The sequence below is a fragment of the Callospermophilus lateralis genome, chromosome 4, assembly GCF_048772815.1.
Source record: "Callospermophilus lateralis isolate mCalLat2 chromosome 4, mCalLat2.hap1, whole genome shotgun sequence".
Taxonomy (NCBI): domain Eukaryota; kingdom Metazoa; phylum Chordata; class Mammalia; order Rodentia; family Sciuridae; genus Callospermophilus; species Callospermophilus lateralis.
Window position 1 is genome coordinate 70,210,190 of NC_135308.1, and position 21,967 is coordinate 70,232,156.

The 21,967-nt window shown below is 43.3% G+C and overlaps 1 protein-coding gene across 2 annotated transcripts in view; it reads right to left on the reverse strand.

The window, feature by feature from the left end:
• Positions 1-5,573: 5,573 nt before the first annotated feature.
• Ano2 (anoctamin 2) overlaps positions 5,574-21,967 on the reverse strand; it is a 341,337-nt gene continuing 324,943 nt past the window's right edge. For both annotated transcript variants that reach the window (XM_076852567.1, XM_076852569.1), the window contains exons 20-24: positions 21,187-21,339; positions 20,774-20,826; positions 18,685-18,866; positions 7,863-7,968; positions 5,574-5,846 (exon numbers count right to left, since the gene is read on the reverse strand). In XM_076852567.1, coding sequence (XP_076708682.1) covers positions 5,574-5,846; positions 7,863-7,968; positions 18,685-18,866; positions 20,774-20,826; positions 21,187-21,339 — 767 coding nt within the window. The remainder of the gene's footprint in view (positions 5,847-7,862; positions 7,969-18,684; positions 18,867-20,773; positions 20,827-21,186; positions 21,340-21,967) is intronic.

The following is a 21,967-nucleotide window of genomic DNA, read 5'->3' on the forward strand; positions in this document are numbered from 1 at the left end:
AGACAAGGACATTAAATGTTGAGAAAGAAGATGGTGGCAAAAGTGCACATATTGTATGATCCCATTTACATCAACTTCTAGAAAATAAATATCAATGTAGAGTGCCTGGGAAGTACGTTGGTGGCTAAGTTTTTGCAGAAAGGGCTAAGATAAAAAAGGAGGAGGAGGAGGAGGAAGAGGACAAGGAGGAGGGCATGAAATTTAAAAGCTGGATGGCCAACCTAGAACGTCAGTGTTTTCCTGAAGCAACCAAATCAGCTGGAATCTGTATACTGGAATCCATTCCCATACTGGATGAATACTTTTAAAAGAGATGAAAATGAAGTAAACATACAGATTAAATGTGATCTTCACATTTCAGGTACTTTAAAGAAATTAAAAAAAAAACTGTCATGGAGACACATCCTGGTGAAATTTCTGAATTATAAGAATGAATTTTAAAATCCCACTAGCACCAGTAACAGGGTAGGAGGATTACAAAGGGATATCAATCAGGCTTACTCCAGAGGCTCTTCCTCTGAAGCCCTGGAAGAGCGTGGATTAATTGCCATAGCCACAATGTTTTGAAAGAAAAGATGATGACCTGAGAACGGTGAATCCAGCCAAGCCCTCATTCCAACATGAAAGCAGTTTCAGAAATGCATATGCTCAGCGAATACACCACTCGCATACCCCATGCCTTAGGTCAGGCTCTCTGGAAAGCAGCCTCTGAGATGAGACCCACATACCTTCCTTGGAGGAGGTTTCCTGGGGAGCTGCTTTGAGCAACACCTGGGGAGAGGGAGGAAAGCACACTAGGCAGAGGGAGAAATGGAGCTGGGGGAAATTGCAGAAGAGACCTCCGCCAAGCCCACAGAGAGCTCTGGAGCTAGGGGAGCCCTTAGTGGACCTAAAAAGAGGCAGGCTGAGCCCTAACTCCCTGCAGTGCGGAGAGTCATTGGGTGTGGGCTGCCCCAGGGCAGGGACATGTCCTTGGCCCGGCCTGGAAGCTCCCTTCCACTAGAGGCAATTTTGAGAGGGTGCCAGTTGTGACTACCACTGGCCATGGGAATGAGGGCCTAAATCCTGAAAGGACTTTGGTGGCCTCTTTACCTTCATCTAAATATTTTTTTCTTTACCTTGAAGGTGTACTCTGGTCAACTAAGGGATGGATTTGACAATATAAAAATGGCAAAGAGTTTTCTTAATTCATTCTTAACCCAAAACCCTGCTTCGATATGTATTTTAACGAAGCCATAAGGTAAAGATCCGTCCTTTATTCCCCATCTTGTTCTCTTGCTCCCTGAAAGGCCTTCCATAGCCCTGTAGAAACTCCTTCTACAGTTTAGAAACTGGGATGTTTACTTGCATTTTTCTTTTTTTTAACAATGGCTAATGTATGTACAAGATTAGAAGATTTTGCGGGGAGGATTAGCTAAACAAAAGACTTCCATTTCTCTCACAGAAAAAAATATAGTGAAATCATGGCCATCTTCTATTCTTTTTTTAAAAAAAATTGTTCTTTTTAGTTATTACATGACAGTAGAATGTATTTTGACCTATCATACATACATGGAGTACAACCTCCCATTCTTCTGGTTGAACATGACGTGGAGTTACACTTGTCATGTATTCATATATGAACATAGAAAAGTTAGGTTCGATTCATTCTATTGTCTTTCCCATTCCCACCCCTCCTTCCTTCCCCCATTCCTATCTGTCCAATCTGGTGAACCTCTACTCCTTTTGCCCCCAACCCCCCACCTATTTCATGACCATTTTCTCATGCAGTAATTTAGTGATGATTTCCTGCATCCTTCAAAGCCTTATTGAGAATAGTGTAACTCCACTTTCAACAGTGGGATGATAACAAGTGGTGCCCATCCAGCAGGGTGGCCAGGAGGCAGAGAGTGAAGGAAAGTCTCACCTGTGTTTTTTACTCTTCTTTTCCTCCACCCAGCCCTCTGCCAAGAAAATAGTCATGAAGTTTATTTATTTCAATCAAGTTGATTCCATTAATTTCCTTTTTTTTCATAAGGAAAGATTAATGGACCACTCAGTGGTGGATACTTATCTCCCTAAGCACTTCTGCCTAATAACCAGGACTAGGGCTTGTGGATGTTTCTCAGTACTAAGTCCAAAAGTTAATATGTGCAAAGTAATCTCAACTGTTATGTGAAAAGAAAAAGGCTGATTGTAAATTCTGTCTTGGAGGTAAAAACTTTGGTGATTTAAAGTTTTGCTTTTTTTCATTTTTTTTTTTTTTTTTTTTGGTCCTGGGATTAAACTCAGGGATGCTTTACCACTGAGCTTCATCCCCAGCCCTCTTTATTTTTAGTTTTTAGATAGTTAGGGTCTTGCTAAGTTGGTGAAGCTGTCTGGCTTCACTCTTTAAATTAGACAAAATAAATATCACTCTAAATCAATATAGGTGGCTGCTTATTCACTATGGGAACACAACTTAAAGTGAAATTAACTATTATTATTTCTGGGAAAGGGGACTAGGATAATGAGTGATTTTTCTTTCTTCAGTGTTTCACATTTTCATCTACAATAGTTCTTTGCATGCTACAATGGTAGAAAACATATTATTTCTGTAAAGAGCTTGGAGAACAAATTTTTATTTTTTGTTTTGCTTTTAAGTTAAGACTGTGCCCACCAACTCTTGACCCAGGTTAAAAACGGCTTTGGAAAGTTCTGTTTCTTACCCTAACCCAACCTCTGCCACTGCTAGGTTGCAGCAGGCACATTTGGAGATCTTGCTATTAATAAGCACACTCCTGAAATCATCTGGGCCCAAGGATGGGGGCAAATAATAAAATTCCTAATTCACTTGCAGGGGGAGAATGGGAGAAAGGTGAGTCTTTTCAGAGCAGAAACTTGTTCATAATCAGATTAGGTCTCCTTCTTTGTGTTGTGTAGCCCTCTCCAGATGGTTCTGTTTGATTTGGTCACAAGGATTTGATTATTGGCCACCACAAGCTTCTACACCCAGCTGATTAAGGGGAATAAGAATAAAGCAAAAGCCCCATCTGTATAAGGGAAATAAAATGGAGCCCCTAATCCCACCTCTAATTCCTCTTCCATTCCTTCCCTTTTTCTTTTTGCTGTAACACTTATCACCTTTATTTTACTTTCCTTTTTTATCTATTGTTCTGATCCACACAGGACTTGAGATCCGTGAGGGCAGGAATTTTCTTTTGTGGGGGGATATATCCCTACATGCCTACCACAGAGCCTGGACATAGTGCATGCTCAGTACATACTTCAGAATGAGTGAATCAATATTTATTGGATAAAAGGGTTGGTGACATAATGAAGTGAGGGTAGGTAACAAGGCAGCACATACAGCAAAATTGTCACTAAAACAAAGAGATGCATGTGACAGGGAATGCAGGTTGAGGAGACTTGTCAAAGTTGATTATAGATCTGGGGATTTCGAGTGGTTTTCTTTTCATCTTCATTGCTTTTGGGGCTGTCTGAATCTTTCTTGTGTAAAAGTTTTACCTTTATGGTCATATAAAAATGTGAATAAAAAAGAATAAAAGTGGGACCCTGACTAACACCAGCAGCCAATGGGCATGGGGGTGGCTCACTCAGTGCCAAGTGGGCATCTTGGTGAGGGAGACAACCCTTGAATCTGGCCAGGCACTGCTTCCAGGGCATGTCAACACCACCCACGCTGGTGTGAATCCCTAGAGACATCCTCTTGCTATGGGCCTGGACTCTCCACATGGTTACTGCTCTGTGAATTGCAATTTTCCTCCCATGGCCCACTACTACCTCCAAATGAGTGAAGCCTGTTGTAAGATAATATTATTATGCCTTTGGAATTCAAATCTAGGCTCCAGTGGTGAGTGTGAATATTAGGGTGTGCCGTAGTTGCAACTGATTGTAGGATTATTTGTATAGGTTCATGGTGTCTGGAATCTCTGGGGTGGAGAGACCCCAATGGGGTAACAATCCCCCCAAAAGGATATAACTCAAAATAGGATCTACAAGAAACTTAAGCTTGAAGTTTCTGAAAAGCAGCATTATGTCTCTTCCTTCTAGTACTCATTCTGTTGCTCTCTCAATTTTCTTCTCTCCCTTTCACACATGTGACATGACTACCTGCCGCTCTCAATGACAGTTGTTTCTATGCCCTGTTGTCCCCACAATAGAAGGGGCTGCTTTCTATAGCAAGTGTTGATGGTCAGTGCAGCCCTATATGGGGCCAGAAGGGAACTAAAAACTGTGGTGGACAGTGCTGGTGACCTGCCACACCAGAGGCCCTCCCCGACCAGGCACCTGAAATATCAGAATAACTCTTTGTCTCCTCTAGTCATATCACTTGTGAGAAACTGAAGACAGGAGTGGATGGGGTGGCTATGACACTGGTTTCTGGACAGCAGAAGAGGTCCAGTGAGTGATGACGATCGTTTGGCCTTTACTTCTAACTATGCATGGAAATCTCACCCCAGAGTCCTGGGAAGCTGCTACCAACTGAATGCATTAGCACTACAAGATGTGACCTCTTCACCAGCTGGGGTTTGATGTTAATTCATATATAAAATGACAGAACCCCTCACCTCTTGAGCCCCATTTCCTGTCTACTTTGTCCTATCTAATATTTCTCCATTGCACTTATTTCTATCTAAAATACTACATACTCACTGGTTTACTATCTGACTCTCTCCAGAGTTGTAAGCTCCCCGGGGCAGGGATTTTTCCTCTCCTTTGTTCTCTACTATATCTCTAGTCTAAGAATAATGTCTGGCACATACTAGGGCCTCAATAAATATTCATACAAAGGAAGGGAGGGGGATGAAGAGAGAGAAGAGAAGAGAGAGGAGAGAGAATAGAGTAGGAAGGGAGGGAGAAAGGAGGGAAGAAAAGAGAATGACAAGGCACCAAAGACAAGAGATGCATCTTTAAAAAGAATGTGGCCATTTATTTTATTATTTAAAATTGAAACTTGCATAAAATGACAGTTGCACTGAACTCCGCACGTCCTTGTGACATGAACTGTAGACAAGCCCAGGCTGGACCTTTGCTCACCACTCTCAGGTCCAGTGGCCACAGCAGTCGGCTCTGTAACTTAATTTGCATCCACGGCAATGTGTGACAGACCCAGTTGCCAGTGTCCCAGAGCGGTTTTCTCAGGGTGACAGCAGGAAGGGGGTGGTGATCATGTACCATGGGGACTAGGATGTGGCTCTTGCTGCACTTCTCTCACAGCCTGCGGTCATCTGAAATAATGGTGAAGTACAAGAGGGAGCCCCAGGGGACAAGGGGAGGCTCATGGTGTCTGGAAATTATGGGGTGGAGAGACCCCAATGGGGTAACAATCCCCCAGAGGGATATAACTCAAAATAGGATCTACAAGAAACTTAAGCTTGAAGTTTCTGAAAAGCAGCATTATGTCTCTTCCTTCTAGTACTCATTCTGTTGCTCTCTCAATCTTCTTCTCTCCCTTTCACACATACTTCGAGACGCCATCAGGCCAGGTCCAGGAAGATGCAGAGCACGCTCTTGCGGGTGTACAAGTGTGCTCCTGCGCATGCGTCTAGCTGCTGCCACGCCCTCCTCCGCGGTGGGGCGGGATGCGCAGCTCACACGTTGGTGTGCTGGGAACCTGCGGATGCTATGCTGCCTGGCTGGCTTCGGTTGGAGAGTGCTGAGCTGGCAGCCCGGCTCCTCCTGCTCTGATCCCCGCCTCCCTCGCTCTTCTGGGCTGGCTCTTCAGAGAGCTTGAGCTTTTCGTGCTCCTCTTTCAAAAAGAAGTCCACTAACAAGCTCTTCTCTTTCTTGATCTGGTCGCTGATGTCTGTTGGGATATCTGGTATCATCCAGTCCACCAGAACACTCAGGAACATCACAAGGTTCTGCCAAAAGCAAGGGAGAGAGGGGCTGAGTGGAGAGGCAGACACGTCCAATATCAGTGATGGTGCCTGTGTGCAGCGAGGCTTCATTTGATAATTGGTGGCTATTGCTCCTTCCCTTCAGCAGGGCTTGTTCTTGTCCTCCAATCCTCCAGGTCCTCCCTGCTCCAGAGTCTTCTGGGATATGGCCACAGAGTGCAGTGGCCTCTCTAGAGCTGTAACTGTGACCCTTACTCCTTTCTCCCCTCCAGCTGCCTCTCTCTGTCCTCTCTGAGATGGGCTGTTGGTATTTGCATTGACTCCTGGTTTCAGTTTCCCGCACCTACCACTCACATCTACTGCCTCTGCCCTCAGTGCATCAACAGCCATCTGACCTGACTGGGACTTCCTGCCTCCAGCTCTCCTTGATCAATTCTAAGCTTTGGTGAACATTTGCATAGGGCTTCCTTCTTCTGGCTGCTGAGCCACATCCCTTCCCTTGGGTACACAGGTAAGAAAGGACCATCTTTTCCTGGAAGCATTTTCAGTTGAGCAAATGTGTATGTGACAACAGTTTCTGGCATGGTCTGATACATGCCAGCTATCCTTCATACACATTTACCCAACACCCTTCTCCAATTGTGATATTTTTCCCTGGCTGCAGATTTCACATCAACGTAGCTTCACCCTTCTAAGATCCCAAGGCAGTGACTGAGCCCTTGAAAGGTATGTGCTCCTAGGGACTCAGGAGGAAGACTTTAGGGATCACCTTCTGCTTTCAGAGGCACCTTAGGTGTCAGAGAACTGTCTCATCATATTCTCTTCCTCAAAACATCTTCTACAGCATGAGCAACCTGTGACATGTGACATACAGGAAAGAGAGAAGACTCCTGCAGGTGGGGCAGCAAGGGGGATATCTGAGTGGTTTTTCAAATGTATCACCTCATCTCTACAGAGAAAGAATGGCAGTCTTCTTTAGGTGAAAGACTAGCTGATGGGCTTCTCTACTTCCTGGGCTGGGGTCTGGGGGCAGGATATTTTAGAGCCCTCCAGAGATCTGTCTTCAGGGAATACAAAAGCCTAAGGGAGTCCAAGAGAAAAAGATCTGGGCTTGTGTGCTGGCCCCACTTGAAGACCCACAGGACCCCTAGTGGGAATTGGGGGCCCCTTAGTTTGGAGAATCTCAGCGACGCAATTGGAGCTGAGGCTATTGTCAAAGATAGGAATCACTGGGCTCAGTTTGCTATTCATTCAGGGATGGCTAGATGGCTCTGGGGGCCCTTCCCACCAGATGTCTCAGTGACTAAACAGCATTAACAAAGGAGTGCCCCAAGAGCATAAGAAGAAAGGCTTAGAACTTGAGCCTTTCTGGGGCTGCAGAAATGAGGTGGGCTGTTTGTCTGCACAGGGGCTGAGACTCTGGTTTCAATTGCCCTTCCCACTTTCCTTTCTTCATCTTAGATTTAAATGGGAAATTATCTCTACCCGGCAACTTACTCCACATCTGTCCGGTAACCTTACTCTGTGTTTTATTCTCCTGCAAAGTCCATCCATTAAAAGAAGCCCTCTTGGGAGTCCTCCTGCTTCACCCAGGGAAGGGAACGTTCACTTCTGCCTGCCACATGTGAAGACCCCTTGTGTCACAGAGTACAGTCAGCACTCCATCTCTATGGGCTCTTTTGATCCAACTATGGATCAAAAATATTAGAAAACAAAATTGGATCTGTACTGAACATGTACAGCTTTTTCCTTGTCATCAATACCTAAACAATATAGCATAGCACCTGTTTACATAGAACTTACATTATCTTATCTAGAAATGATTTAGAGTATAGGAGAGGTTGTGTATAGTTTATATGCAACTGCAACACTTTGTATAAGGGACTTGGGCCCCTTTGGATTTTAGTTATCTGAGGAGGGCCCAGAAACCAGACCCATGTGAATATGGAAACCTGGAGGTAAGTGGCAGCCAGGTAGTTATGACTCTCTTTATTCCTGTCTCCCGGCTCCTAAGTGCCATTCCTTATCTGAACAACTCACCTGGAAGATGATGACAAAAGCCAGACGGGCAGACAGAACAGACCAGTATTGTTTGGAAAACTCATATGGGTTCGGTGCCCATGGTGGTTCTCGGTAATCCTTGAACCTGTCCAAAGAGATAGAGGAAAGGTAGTAAAAACTCAAGGATTTGAATATTGGACAAGCTCTTAATTATTAGATATGGGAAATGGGAGAAATTAGATATGGGAAGGGGAAAATCTATGACCCAACCAGCAAATATGCACGGAGTAAAAGAATCAAAGTCCATAAAAGCCAATGTCAGCCTAGAAATGTCCTTTTCGTACTCCCTAACAATCCCCAGAGCTTCCTCTGGTGTCCAAATTCAATTTCCAGATGATCCCAAGAATCATAATAATAACCCAGGCCAGTGGGTCCACCTGGGCTCCCCACTATCCTGTGGGCTGAGAGAGTAGGGAGGCCCCCAGATGCCTCCTCTAGAACTCCGTGGCAGCCTGAGGCTCCCTGAAGATGCAGCTCAGCAGGTTATCCTGGGCTTCCCCCGCCAGCTGCTTTGGGATTCCAGCTACCAGAGGGGCTGGCCTTGCTTTCTGACTGCACTATTGAACCCAAAGGCCCAAAGGAAGGCTGGCTGATCCACACCAAGCTGAAGGTAGGTAAATTTGGAGTGAGAGGGTCAATAATCAAAGTTGATCAGTATTTCTGTTTCATTAGTCATAAGATCTAAAAAAAAAAAAAATGATGTCAGAGCCTAGTGAGAGTTCATGTCTCCTTTTCAGATGGGAGAGAAGCCTTGGGTTTTCCCTCACTCTTGCCTTTTCACCCCCATTCTGGAATGATTCATGTTAGAACTAGCTCATTTTCTCAGATACAAAACAAGCCCTATCCTGGAGGAAGATGGGGTGGCATCAGGCCACCAAGCAGTGTGTGTGGCTGCTATGGAAGGCAGAGTAGGGACTCAGTCTGGGAGGGATGGAAAACCATCACACTCTGAACACGAAGTATGTATCAATCCCTGAGAAAAGGGCTTCTCTGTAAGATGCATCATTGCATCCCTCAGGCAGGCATCGTTATCTCTGCATAACACAGGAGGAAGCTGACGCTCAGAGCTAAGTTCAAATGCTTGGCCAGAGTCTCATGGCCAGCAAGATGTGGAGGCAAGGAAAGAATGCATGTCTGGCTGAATCCAGGCTTCTCTCCCATTATCATAGAGTAGCTCACCAACAGCTGCATTGGGGGGAAATATTCATAAATGGGGGCTCTTTTGTCCCTTTCCCTGTCCTGAATGAACCAGCTGCTCCAAAAGATCTATGATGGCTTCCAATTGTCCAAGGAGTAAAACCATGATGGCTTCCAATTGTCCAAGGAGAGATAAGAGAGAGAAAGAGAGAGAGAAAAAAAAAAGATGGAGAGGAAAGCTATGCACACACAGAGATAGAAAAAGGCACAGCAATAGTGAGCAATAGAGACAAACTGGATGGCGGACACTGAGCTCTCAACCAGGGTTTGGCAAGAGACCAGGAGCTTCCCCCTTCCCACCCAGCTCCCCCTCTCCTAACAGCTGATCACAGCTGTTGCAAGCTTGGTTTGACATCCGGGTGAAAAGCAAAGCTAACTGCAGCCCAGCAGAGCACCACGGGATTCATCATATCCAGCCGTGGCTAAGGACAGAAGCACAGCCAGCTCCAGATTATCCTTGTTAAGGGGAGAGAGACCTGCACAAATGAAGGAGGGCATTTTGGGGTGGGAAAATACTCAGATTCACCTATCCCCTTGCTGTCCACAGAAACAACCCTACAGCAGAAGGCAATTGATCATCCTCCTCTAGAAACCTCCAGGGAAGGAGGTGAGGCACACAGGCAGGCATGGGCACACACATGGGCACACGCATCAGTGCGAGCTTGCGCGCACACACACACACACACTCCTTACCGCAGGGCAATCCCTTCCCAGGTTCAGCCCAATCCCTCCTGATACCATGAAAGTCCCTTTCTTTTCTTCTCTAGCTCTATCGATGAAGGAACAGCTGCTCACTGACCTTGGTATGAGAGTCACTGCTCACTCCTCTTTTTTCCAGTCTGAAAAGAATCCATAAATAATCGAATTCTGGTTCCACCTCAGCTACTAACTTACCAAAGCTTTTGGAAACGTCACTTTACCCTCCCTGTGTGTCCAAAGCATGTTTTGAATCTAACAGGCACATCCATTTAACTGAAGGTCAAGGGGAAGATTAACAGAGAGATCTGTCCCAAAAACTCTAGTTGAGAATACCTCTATCCAGATAAGCTAAGGCTGGCTCTGTTAGGTACTAAGGGGAAAGCCACACCACGGAAAAGAGCAGTGAACGATTTAATGAATTTTGCATCTGCTCACATTGTTCTTTCCAAAGCTAGCTTTTTAAAAACTATGACTTAACCTAAGAAGTATATTTAAATGAAAATTACACAAAACATACTTACCCTTTCTCTGTACAATGTACTGACCTAGCCTAATCTAGCCTATCCTGTCCTGTTCTTTGAATTGCTGTTTGAAGCCTAGATGGTGGTACAGAGCTATAATCCCAACTACTCAGGAAGCTGAGACAGGAGGATTGCCAAGTTTATGGCCAGTCTGGGCAACTTAATGAGACTCTGTCTCAAAATAAAAATATAAAGGACTATGAATGTTACTCAGTGGTAGAGCATCCTTGGGCTTAGTCCCCAATACCACAAAAACAAAGCAACAACAAACATTATTTTTGACCTACTGGAATGATTTTATAACCCATTAATGAACCATGATTCATCATTTGAAAAACATTGATTCCAGTAATCTTCTGCCACCAGGTAAATAATTGGCTGTTTACATGCCAATGTAAGTTCAGATTTCACAATTTTTTTAAAAATTTCATCCTAAGGAGTCAGAGTTATCAAATGTTTTCACTAAATAACTAGAAAACACTAATTAAACAAAGAGATAATTACCTTTAAGAAAAAAAAATACAAAACACCAGCGGTTAATGGACTTAATCTTTTCCACTACTGGGACAATGGTTTATGTTGTTTGTTTTGTTTCTAAGCCCAGTGTTCAGCACTGATGAGAGCGTGTGCTTCGGAGACAGCAGATGAGGGTCTGAATGCCATATCCCCACTTTGCTCCTGTGTCCTTGCTCTTGTTTGGTTCTTGGATGTCCCCCAAAGGCCCAGGTGCTAAAGGATTGGTCCCTAAGGGGTACTATTGGGAGGTAATGGACCTTTAAGAGGTGGGGCCTAGTGGGAGGTCTATAGGTCATTAAGGGTATGCCTGTGAAGGGGATCATGGAACCCTGTCCCTTCCTCTCCTTCTCTTTTGCTTCCTGGCCATCAAGTGAGTGGCTTTGCTCTGCCACTCACTGCTATGTTGTACTTCCTCACAACAAGCCTGTAGCAACAGGGTCAATCAATAAAGGACTGGAATCTCCAAAACTAGAAGCCGAAATTTTTTTTTCCTCTTCAGGAGTTGATTATCAGGTATTTGTTACAGTGATGGAAAACTAACTAATACAGTCCTCTTACAAGTTACTCAATATTATGAAACCCAATGTTCTCATCTATGAATTGGCCCAAACTTTCTCACAGAGGTGTTATGAAGGTGAAATATCAATGCAAAGAATTCAGCACGCTAGAAGAACCTAATAAATATAGGTTGAATATCTCTTAACTGAAATGCTTGGGACCAGAGGAATTTCAGATTTCAGAATTTTTTAGATTTTGGAATATTTGTATATAAATAAGGCAATGTCTTGGGGTGGGACTCAAATTTAAACATGAAATTCATTTATGTTTAATACATATCTCATACACACAGCCTGGAGGTAATTTATACAAAAATTTTTAATAATTTTGCACATGAAACAAAAGTTTCACAGTGCTAAATTTTCCACTTTTGACATCATATCAGCAATAAAATAGTTTTAGATTTTAGAGCATTTTAGGTTTTAGATGCTAATCTATAGGAGCTATTCTTTCTCTTTTTATTGAAAGTAATTTATAACTGGCACTTCTTCTGCTCCATGAGGCCAGAGCACACAGACTGCTACTTCCAGTTCCTCCTGGCTTTCCAGGAGGATTCTGAGCACTCAGGTACCAAACACCCAAGTTACCCATGGTGCTGATGAGAATCTAAAGCAGTCACACACCCATGTGGCTGTAGGAGCTTCTCTCAGGACCCCTGTCCAGGTAAATGGCAAAAAACAGGAAAGCCTCAGGCTGTTAGGTGGCAGCCATGAGATCCAGGAAGCAGAACTTCTTTCTGATTCCTTCCCATTAGCTCAAATGTCCTCCAACAGCTGACCTTCTCCCCTGGACTGGAGAGCCTGGGTCTCCCAAAATTCCCTGAATGGCCACAACCAAGTGAACACTCATATCTAGTTAGTTTCCTGTATATGCTGGGCTGTGGCCCCCAGAGGGAATCAGGAATTTAACCTCAGGGATACAATTTGGGGGATATTCCTAGATCTCACCCTCACCTATCCAACCCTCCTTTAGTTTCCTTAAGTGTGAACATTGATTTTTGAGGGTTTCTCGAGTCTTCCAAGAAAGACATTCAATAAGGCAACAACCAGAGTGTCCAAAAAGCAAGCATGAACTTGAAGTGGCTATGCCTCTTAATAACTGTAAGAGCCTGAGTAAGTGATTGCACATCTCTGAACCTCAGCATCCTAATCCATAAAACGAAACCAACACAATGGGTATCACAGTGTCAAGTGCATAGAAGTGCACACTTGGGTTCTCTCAGCCCAACCATAAATACACGAACATGTGTATGCATGTGTATATGTGCTCAATATTAAAGGAAGCAACATTACCTTTCATAAGACAATACGATGAATTCTGAATGTGATTTTTGGAGTCTTCAAAGGAAAATGGACACATGAGTTCTCCTGGGAGATGACTGAGGAGGGAACTAAGAAAAGAACTTTTTCTTTTACGTATATGTATGTGTGTGTGTGTGTGTGTGTGTGTGTGTGTGTGTGTATGAAATAAACTCTATGTCATATTGTAAAACAAGCCTGCTACACAATATTTTAAAGGTTCTGCAAGTCTATACTATGTTAATTCACAGAGAAAATGTCCAGGAAAGATTCACACTCATGTGTCACTTTGGTTTTTCTGGGAAAATGCTTAGGATTGGACAGGGTTAGTTAAGGTGGAGGAAGATTGGAGTTGGAGTGGTTACTTGAATGTTTAGAATTGTAAATACATTTATATAAAATAATTATATGTATAGAATTACTTTTATAACAAAGAAATTAATATTTTTTAAAGAAATCATTGACAATATTCAGTTAACCCAAGTACATTTTTATACTGAGCTTTCAAGAACAAAACTGTAGTGTTTATTGGGACAGACTCACATATAAATGGAATTGGTACCAAAGTCAACATTATATTTTAGCTTTAAAATTACATTACTATTATTCTAATTTTGTGAAAAATAATGATTAAAGTTAATTTAGACATCACCTAAAGAAATAAGGTTCCCACTAATAAACTCTGTCACATTGTAAAACAAGCTTGTTAAACAATAGTCTAAAGACTCTGCAAGTCTATCTTATGTTAATTCACAGAAAAAAAATGGAAAAAATTCACACTCATGTGTCACCTTGGTTCTGCTGGGAAAATGCTTAGAACTGGGCAGGGGTTAAAGTGGAGGAAGGTTGGAGTTAGAATGGTTACTTGTGATGTTAAGAATTTTTTAATAGGAATACATTAATATATTACATGAGTAATCACATTTTTTGAAAAACAGAAAGGAATCTTTGGAAATTATTTTAAAGCCCTCCCTATTACAGATGAGGAAACTGAAGTACAGAGAGGGAAGAGAGACTACTGGCTCAGACGTCCCCATTCCCAACCTCATCCTCATCTGCAAGACGACCAGTGACTGTGACATCTGCCACAGTCATCAAAATACAAAAATCACTGTGAACAAGGAAGGAGCCAAAGCCAGGCACTAAGAGTTTGGTCATCAACCATTGGTAACGGCTTTTCTTTTTAAATGAGGTGTTAGTTATATATTGAATCAGTTAGTAAATGCCTTTCTCAACTCTGAACAGTGGTACATAAGGAAATTTTTAAAATATCCCCACTGGAAATGAATGTCATGTTAATGCTGAATACAATTACATACAAAATTTTCATACCATCTGAGTTACTTAAAACTGCCTTCTGAAACTGGCATTTTGGCAAAGGAAAACAGTACAGGCAATTAGGAACTAATGAGAACCATGCCAATCCAGTGGTTGGTAAAGATCAGGAAAACCAACACCTGGAAAAGTTGACTCTCCTTCTGGTGTCAGTATGGAACAGATGTGAAGAAACCCCGGCCTGGAAAGGAACTCACCTCTTCAAAGACTTTTCACAGGACCTTGGAATATGGAAGTACTTAGGGCCTGGAGAAAAATCTGGCAGGACCACCTGAGGATGCTGTTTCTGGATGTTCAACACCTCCAAACAGACCCTGTGGGTTGATCATGCCCATGTGGGCTCCTTGAGTTCTGTTCTGGGACCAGATCCCTGGACAGGCCCTGCCCTGCCCAGGCGAGCTCTTTGCACCCTTCCAGCTGAGCCAGGAACCAAGCTGGCATTCATCCTCCAAGATGTGGTGGCTCTGTCAAATGGTCACTAATCATACCTATAGTGTGATGTCACAAGACTGTTTACAAAGCAGCCATGCAGGAGAAGGGCTGAGGCAAGCATCACTCTAAAAATTCTGGGAATAGAAATCTAAAATGGGCAGCCAGAGACTCGGTCCTAACTTTTATTGACATTGTTAAGATACCTCTATCCCTAGTGTGGTTGGGTTAAAGCCTAAGACCTCAGTTTTATTCAACCACATGTATCTTCAGAGATCATTGAAAGCTATGAATAAGAAAGATCATCATGTTCCCAACACTATTTGCCAGAAAATCAGAGCGAACTTCGCTTCCCACCATGAAAGAAATTATAAAAACCAGCTCTTGGGGCAAACTGTAGTGTTGTCTCTGATTTTTCATAGTATTTCTCTGTCGTAGTCCTTCTTTTTTTCTTTTTATCTGTGAGTAGTGGGTAGGACCCCATGAAGTTGAGATTTCCCATCAACAATCTTATTGATCTAGAAATTGTAGCTTCCAAGAACACCTCTTTGATATATTGTAAATTAAGTGCTGACCCCATTCTCTGAACATCTGCTTACACTTTATTTTTATCTCTTTATTTTTATTTTCATTAGAACCCGATAGCCTTCACACTATGGATAGAGAGAAAACATTCAGGAAAATTCTATCTCATCACTGTTCTCTTAAACCCCTCTGTGGGACCCCGTGGCCCTAGACACTCCACACACCTCAAAGTGACCCCCATATACTTGATCTAGTGTTCTTCCAATTTTTCCTCCTCACTCTAGCCCTTCTCTCTGCAATAGTGTTTTCCCGGGACTTCCTTTGATGCCTGACACCCCCCTTTGTGCCCCATTCTCCACCACTCTCACCCCCACCCCTTCTCTACCAGCCAGATGCCTTGGTCATATGAATTAGGAGCTCTGGCCATGCTTGTATTCCTCACCCTTCAACTTCCCTCTCCCTGGAAACTTCCCCTGAATGCTTAAGTGCTTAAATCTGGATTGGGTCAGTGCTCCTCCTCAGGACTCACACAGCTCCCTGCATCCCACTGCAAATTATTAAAGCTATATTTTAATTGCTTTTTTACCTACCTATTCATCTGCTTCCTGACTTATTAAGAGAAGCAGCATGTCCTGTTCTCTATTAACTGAAGTCCCCCCCCCAATATCTGCATAATGAACCTATAAAATGAACCTATAATCCTCACTGGTACTAAGAGTAAGAAATATGATGAATGCTCCCAAAGTTACATTGGTTTGATTTTAGGATGATTTACTTTCTGCAGATAAATTTTCTTGGCAGAAACATAGAATTAAAGTGCACTTCCTATGCATGTACCCACTGATAATTCTGCCACTTTTTTTTTTTTGTAAATGGATAAGAGACCAGCCATGATCCCAGCAGCTCCTTGCATGGAAAAAATGGAGACAGACTATCACAGCTTCACACAGGGCTGTAAATCCAGTGACCTAAAGGCAAATTCAAGAGCACTCCTCATGTACCAATAATGCCTGGTGTCCTGGGCATGTGTTGTTAGGGCTGAGTAGTGCCTATTAATCTTGATTTCTCACTAGAGTGGATACAATTCAGAGTGAGCTTGAAAATGCAATTGACATTGACTGCAGTAGAGTTGGGAGAGAGATTGAATTTGAGCCTACCTGTCTGAATAAAGCCTTGTCTAAAATCAGACCTTCTCTCAACTTTCAGTATGGGGGCCATTAAAGTCCCTTCTTGTTCAAGCCAATTTAAATCACTGATGAATCTGGAAAACACATTCATAAGGGCTACTGAGAGATCTCATGGTCAGAGGGAAGGCACAATCCTACAGATCCCTATGGCAGATACGTGCTTCCAGTCCAACTAAGGAAACAGTGTTAGCCTTGCTTCCCCACAAGGCACACTGAGCTTCTTCCCACCACACATGGGAGTGGAGGCCTGTACTCCTGGACAGATGTCTTTAGGATCTGTTGCTAGAAACTTCTGTCTTAGAGAACTTTTCAGCTTTCTAAACCTCAGTTTCTTTCTTTTCTTTTTTTTTTTTTTTCTTGTAGAATGAGGAGCTTCAATGAGGTAATCTCTGGGTTCACTTCCAGTTATGAAATGATTTTGTAATTCTCACTATTTGTGCCTGTTTGTTTAGTTAGTGTAAATCTGTTGACTTATTTCATAATCCAGATGCTACTGGAAGATAGCACTGGCCCAGACACTCTGTATTATGAAATTATGCCTTTGGATCTGCAGACCAAACTCCAGCACCATGGACAGACAGTCTGGTATGCCAGCCAGGTAGAGGAGTGACCCCTGGGTAGTGCAGAGTCTGAATTTGCCAGCAATAGGGCTTTAGTCCAAGGGTTACTCTTTGTAGTCCCAGATGTGGAAAAAAAAAAAAAAACAAACTAAAACATCTAGGCTGATATAAATTGATGAATAAATTTATTCATCTGTTATTAAATCTGGTCCCTAATTTTTCATATTGGTTGGCTAGAGTAAAACCCTGAAGTTAATGTGCCTGAGACCAAGATGTTCTTTTATTTAAATCATAGATTGGTAAGGTTGTTTAACCCACACATCCATCTGAATTGGAAAGACCAAATCATTTTCTTTTTGTGTTCTCCAACTCAGAATATGAACCTAAGCAGCAGCCTCAAAAATGGTGGGCCTTGGGTCCCATGTGTCCTAGGTGGGAAAACAAGACAGACATGCTGGGTCACCACTGCTGCAAACGTTACAGAAAACACTCTTCTTCAGTGGAGGCCCCAGCAGCTTTTACATGAGACACTACTGGGGTCTTAGGAAGACAATGGTTCCAGAGGCTCTTTTCTTGGGCTTTTGTTGTTGTTGTAGTTACTATTATTTTTTAAATATATGCAATATGATCTTTGCTCCATGGCTTCAATGATCCCTGTGTGATGGATTTCCGTCACCTCTCCAGAATTCAGCTTAGTGTGGTCAGGAGTTAGGATTGACCTCTTGGACTTCATACTATGTTTTAAATTAAACAGGACTGAAATCAAATCCATCATTTGTACAGTAAGATTAGATTCTCATTAGACATGGTGACACACGCCTGTAATCTCAGCAGCTCAGGAGGCTGAGGCAGGAGAATCACAAATTCAAAGCCAGCCTCAGCAACTTAGTGAGGCCCTAAGCAATTAGTGAGACCCTGTCTCAAAATAAAAAACAAAAATGGGGCAGGGATGTGGTTCAGTGGTTAAGTGCCTCTGGCTTCAATCCCTGGAGGGGGAGGGGGAGGGGGAGGGGGAGGGGGGAGGAGGAGGGGGAGGAGCAGGAGGAGGAGACATTTTCCCTATCCCAGTCAATGAACCCACAATTTCCTGGTTGAATGGCCTCATCACAGATTTTTGAGATATCCTTAAGTCAACCCCTCTCCATATCTGTTGTCACCAGGTTTGTGGTGTATCATATGAAATAGCTCACCTTTCTCCTTTTTGAAAATTACTTCCACCATCTGTTCTATGCTTTAGACAGTTTATGTCTAAATGATGTGGCCACTTAGTTGTTCTCCTTGAATTCTCGGCTCTAGTCCATCTTCCTCTTTGAGACCAGATCAATTTTCCCAAAACTGCCCTTCATCCCATCATTCATGGCCTCATATTAAAATTCCTGTCATATTTCAAGACTTCCCATTACAGATTTCATCCTATCCAAATTCAACAAGGATTTGACTCATACACTATCCTAGGAGTTTCCACATATGCTGTATTTCCTATGTTACCATTATTATCTTCCAAATATCCTCATTACTAACTATATTGCTTAGCCCCTAAGTGATTGTCTAATAGCCCCCACCACCATGTTTTGGCCAGTGCTAAAATATTCTCCCTTTCTATCCTACAAATCCCAGCAGCCCTTCCAGGAAGCCCACTTTTTCCATTATAGTCCCCAATAATCTCCCTAACCTCTGAACACTCACAGCACTCATTGTCCATACTGCCTGTGATCCCATATAATTACTGACCAACCTGCCATTTCCCAATTCTTGATGAGGAGGACACAATTACATAGTTCGTGGTCTGCTCAATGGTGTCTAGCAAAAGGCACTCAATAAATATTTTCCGATTAATCCAAACTGATTTATAAATTACTGATGGGGAGGAACAGGAGACGGAGCAGGGAGAATGATGTAATTCCGGGTCATCCAGGTAATTAGCTGAATCTATTGCTTCTGGTCTTTTGGGGCCCTCCTCCTCAGGATGAATTTACCTGCAGAACTGAACCTCCTGGTCGAAATGTGAGTTTTCTGGCTGCGTTCCCTCCTTCAGCTGGCTGACGTTGAAAAAGGAGAGGGTGTGGTTCACAAAGCCGTGCAGAGTCCCATTATGACTATAGGAATACTGGTACACGAGGCGGGGGATAAAGTCAGAGGTAACAGCGATGACAAAAGCCTATAGGATGGAACCACAAGCACTGAGGAATAGTCAGGGTGGATGCTGTCTGGATGGCACAGGGCCCATGTGACTGTGCAATTGTCTGCTCTTGGGCTCTTCTTTAAGAGGTGCAGCATGCTCAGGTGTCTGTCCCTGTCCCTGAGCTCATGTGGCTGACACACCTGGCTTTTCCATCTCTGATAAGCATAAGTAAATCCACCTGATAGTGGCTATCAAGAGGGTGAATTACAATCACTGTAGCAAAAGATTCAAGGCCAGACTCAGTCATTGGGTGCTAGAAGCATTAATCCACCTCTGAGATGTTTGAATTGACATTGTCATTGGCCAAGCCAAAACATGGTGCAAGATATTCTAAGAAAGTCACCCTTCATGACGGGAGAGCCACTTCAGTGCAGTGAACAAGGAAGCTGGATGGCCAGGTATGTCTGCCCTGAGGAACACCAGAGAGCCAGGAGCATGAGTCCTCTGTTTCCTCAATATGACTATTATCTCTAAACACTTCATAGCACACAATACAATAGAAGTCAGTTTTTATCCGTTTTACTTAAGGAAAGTAAGATCCAGAGGGGGAAGGATAGGTCCTGCTAGAGCTATACACACCTAATGTAGCATCTGGCATATCTAAGTGCTCTATAAATGTCTATGAAGCAAACCAAATGACAAATGAATGATTGCATGTTTGAACATGGAGGTACTTTCTGCAAAGAAAATCTTAAATCTTTTTGGCAGGTGTTTATATTGCATTCTGCACCAACAATTAAGGTCCCTTTAAAAATGTAGTTTAGATATTGTTTTCTCAATGTATATGTGAGTGTGGATGGCTGTGACCATATTTGAGAAGGAATAACACATTTATAATAATCAGAGATACAACTTACTGAGCACTTGTTTATGGCTTCTCTTTATCTTATTTAATTTCCAGAACCATCCTATTTTGTGGATACTATTCTGATGTACCAATTTACAGATAAGTAAACAAGCCTTAGAGAAGCCAGGGGAATAAAATTTCACATCATTCTGTACTATAGATAGTTAATACTAAGGGCTTCTATTCTAGTGAACACAACTGCACAACTGCAGACCTGTCTTCCAAATTGTAGTTTATTTCTAAGGTTCAAGTTGTCTGCAAACATTCAAAATGCACTGGGCTGATTTTCTCTGCCTCTCCTTGCACATCTCTTATTATTTTCCTGTGTTCTTAGCAGGAACCAGGTTAAAGCCAGAGTCAATGTTTCTCTCCCAAGGCAATAGTGGCTTTCTTGACATGCAGCAAGCTGGCTGATATTTTCTTGGGAGGTGGAAAAGGAGGCCCTGCCTGGCCACCATCCATCCAGAATGCGAAAGCAGAGGGGCTGTTGGATGGGGCCCAGCAGGATTTCCTCTGCAGTGTGGACATGTCTGGCAAGGCAGTTAAGGAGGTCACAACAGGTAGGACCCCTCTCCTTCCAGGGCCTCTCTTAATCTATACAGTGCCATAGTCCATGGGGATAATTAATTGACAGTTCAGAGGAACAGTAATTAGGAATTGCAGCCTGGGCAATACTCCAGGTATTGTTTAACTCAGGAGTAGAAAAAGAAAGAGATGGATAGATATGTAGAATTCCTTCCTCATTATTCTTGGCTCCGAGAAAAGATCTGATTTTGACTCTTAAGGCCAAGGTATATATTCTAATGGATAATCACCTTTCTCTTAGTGAAATTAAAAAAGAAACGGCTCAGCTCTGGTAACAGTCTTCTGGTTAACTAAAAGTTAAAAGTTACCATTAACCAGGAGACTGTCTATGAAATAAAGTTGCAAATGGAAAAGGCTGGGAGGAAACTAGGGCTGGTTTTCTGCTTTGAAGACCTCAGCTCTTTTGAAAGAGCCTCCCACAGAGCCGGGGGTCCTGATTATATGCACTTACATTGATGATAACAGAGAACTTGCCGATTCCGGAGAGAATGTCAAACCAAATTCCTAAAAGAGAGAAAGAAGGGTGTCTGTCTCACTCCCACCCTTGGCCCAGAAATGACAAGACTGCAGCTTAGGGTGACATTTTACAGGCAAGTGACCAGGGGAGGTTTGCAGGGCCCCCAAGGAATGAGTTTGTCTGGGAAGGCTTAGGTGTCCCACTGTCTGGAAGTTTGGGGGATCGCTGGGGTGGATAATAGGGTCTGCAAAGACCTCCCTGCATCCAAGGATGTGCAGATGAGAACCTGGCAGGGCGAAGAGGCAAGGACTTTGCCCAACCTTCTTATTCCTGACACTTGAGGGTGGAGGCTGCAGCCACAGGCAGGGGGAGCCGGACCTGCAGTGGCCCCTATGCCAGGCACATACCAATGTCTTTGGTTCTCACAGCGTCTGGTCGTCTCAGCTCCGTAACAAACTTCTTTGCATCCAGTCGCACTTCAATGACATTGTTGAGGAGGGCAAACACAGGTGCCAAGGGAAAGGAGGCCACAAAGAGGGTGACGAAACCAAACTGGATGACTAGGAGAGAGAATAGCATGACCAGCTTCACCAGTGAGAAGCAGAACTCCTGCACTACGGGGTCTCCCCTTTCCTCCTGTACCACACTTAAACAGTACTTCCTTCTGTATACCTGCACCCCAAGGATCACTGCCGTCACTTGAGCAAAGCTCTGGTATTGCAAAGGAAAAGTCCTGACTCTCCTATCTGCCACCCTTCACCTCCAGGCACAAAGCCTACTCACCTCTCTCGGGTGGGCAAACTTACTCAGCAAAGAGCCAGAGAGTTAATATTTGGGGATTTGGGGCCGTATGGTCTTGTCACAATGATTTACCTTGGCCACGGTAGAGTAAAAGCTACCATAGACAACATGCAAATGCATGGACTTGGCTGTGTTCCAATAAAACTTTATTTACAAAAGCAGAAAATAAAGCAGGCTGGATTTGGCCTTCGGACCCTAGCTTGCCAATTCTTGATATAACTTAAAACAACACCTCCCAAATGTGGGCTCTTTTTCCATAACTATAGTCCCTGCCTTTGTTTAGTAAGTTTTGTTCATTCATCACCCATTTATTGGGAGCTCGCTAAATGCCAGGCACTGTGCCAACTATTTAAGAAGGCAAAGGTCTGGTTCTGCCTTTGAGGAGCT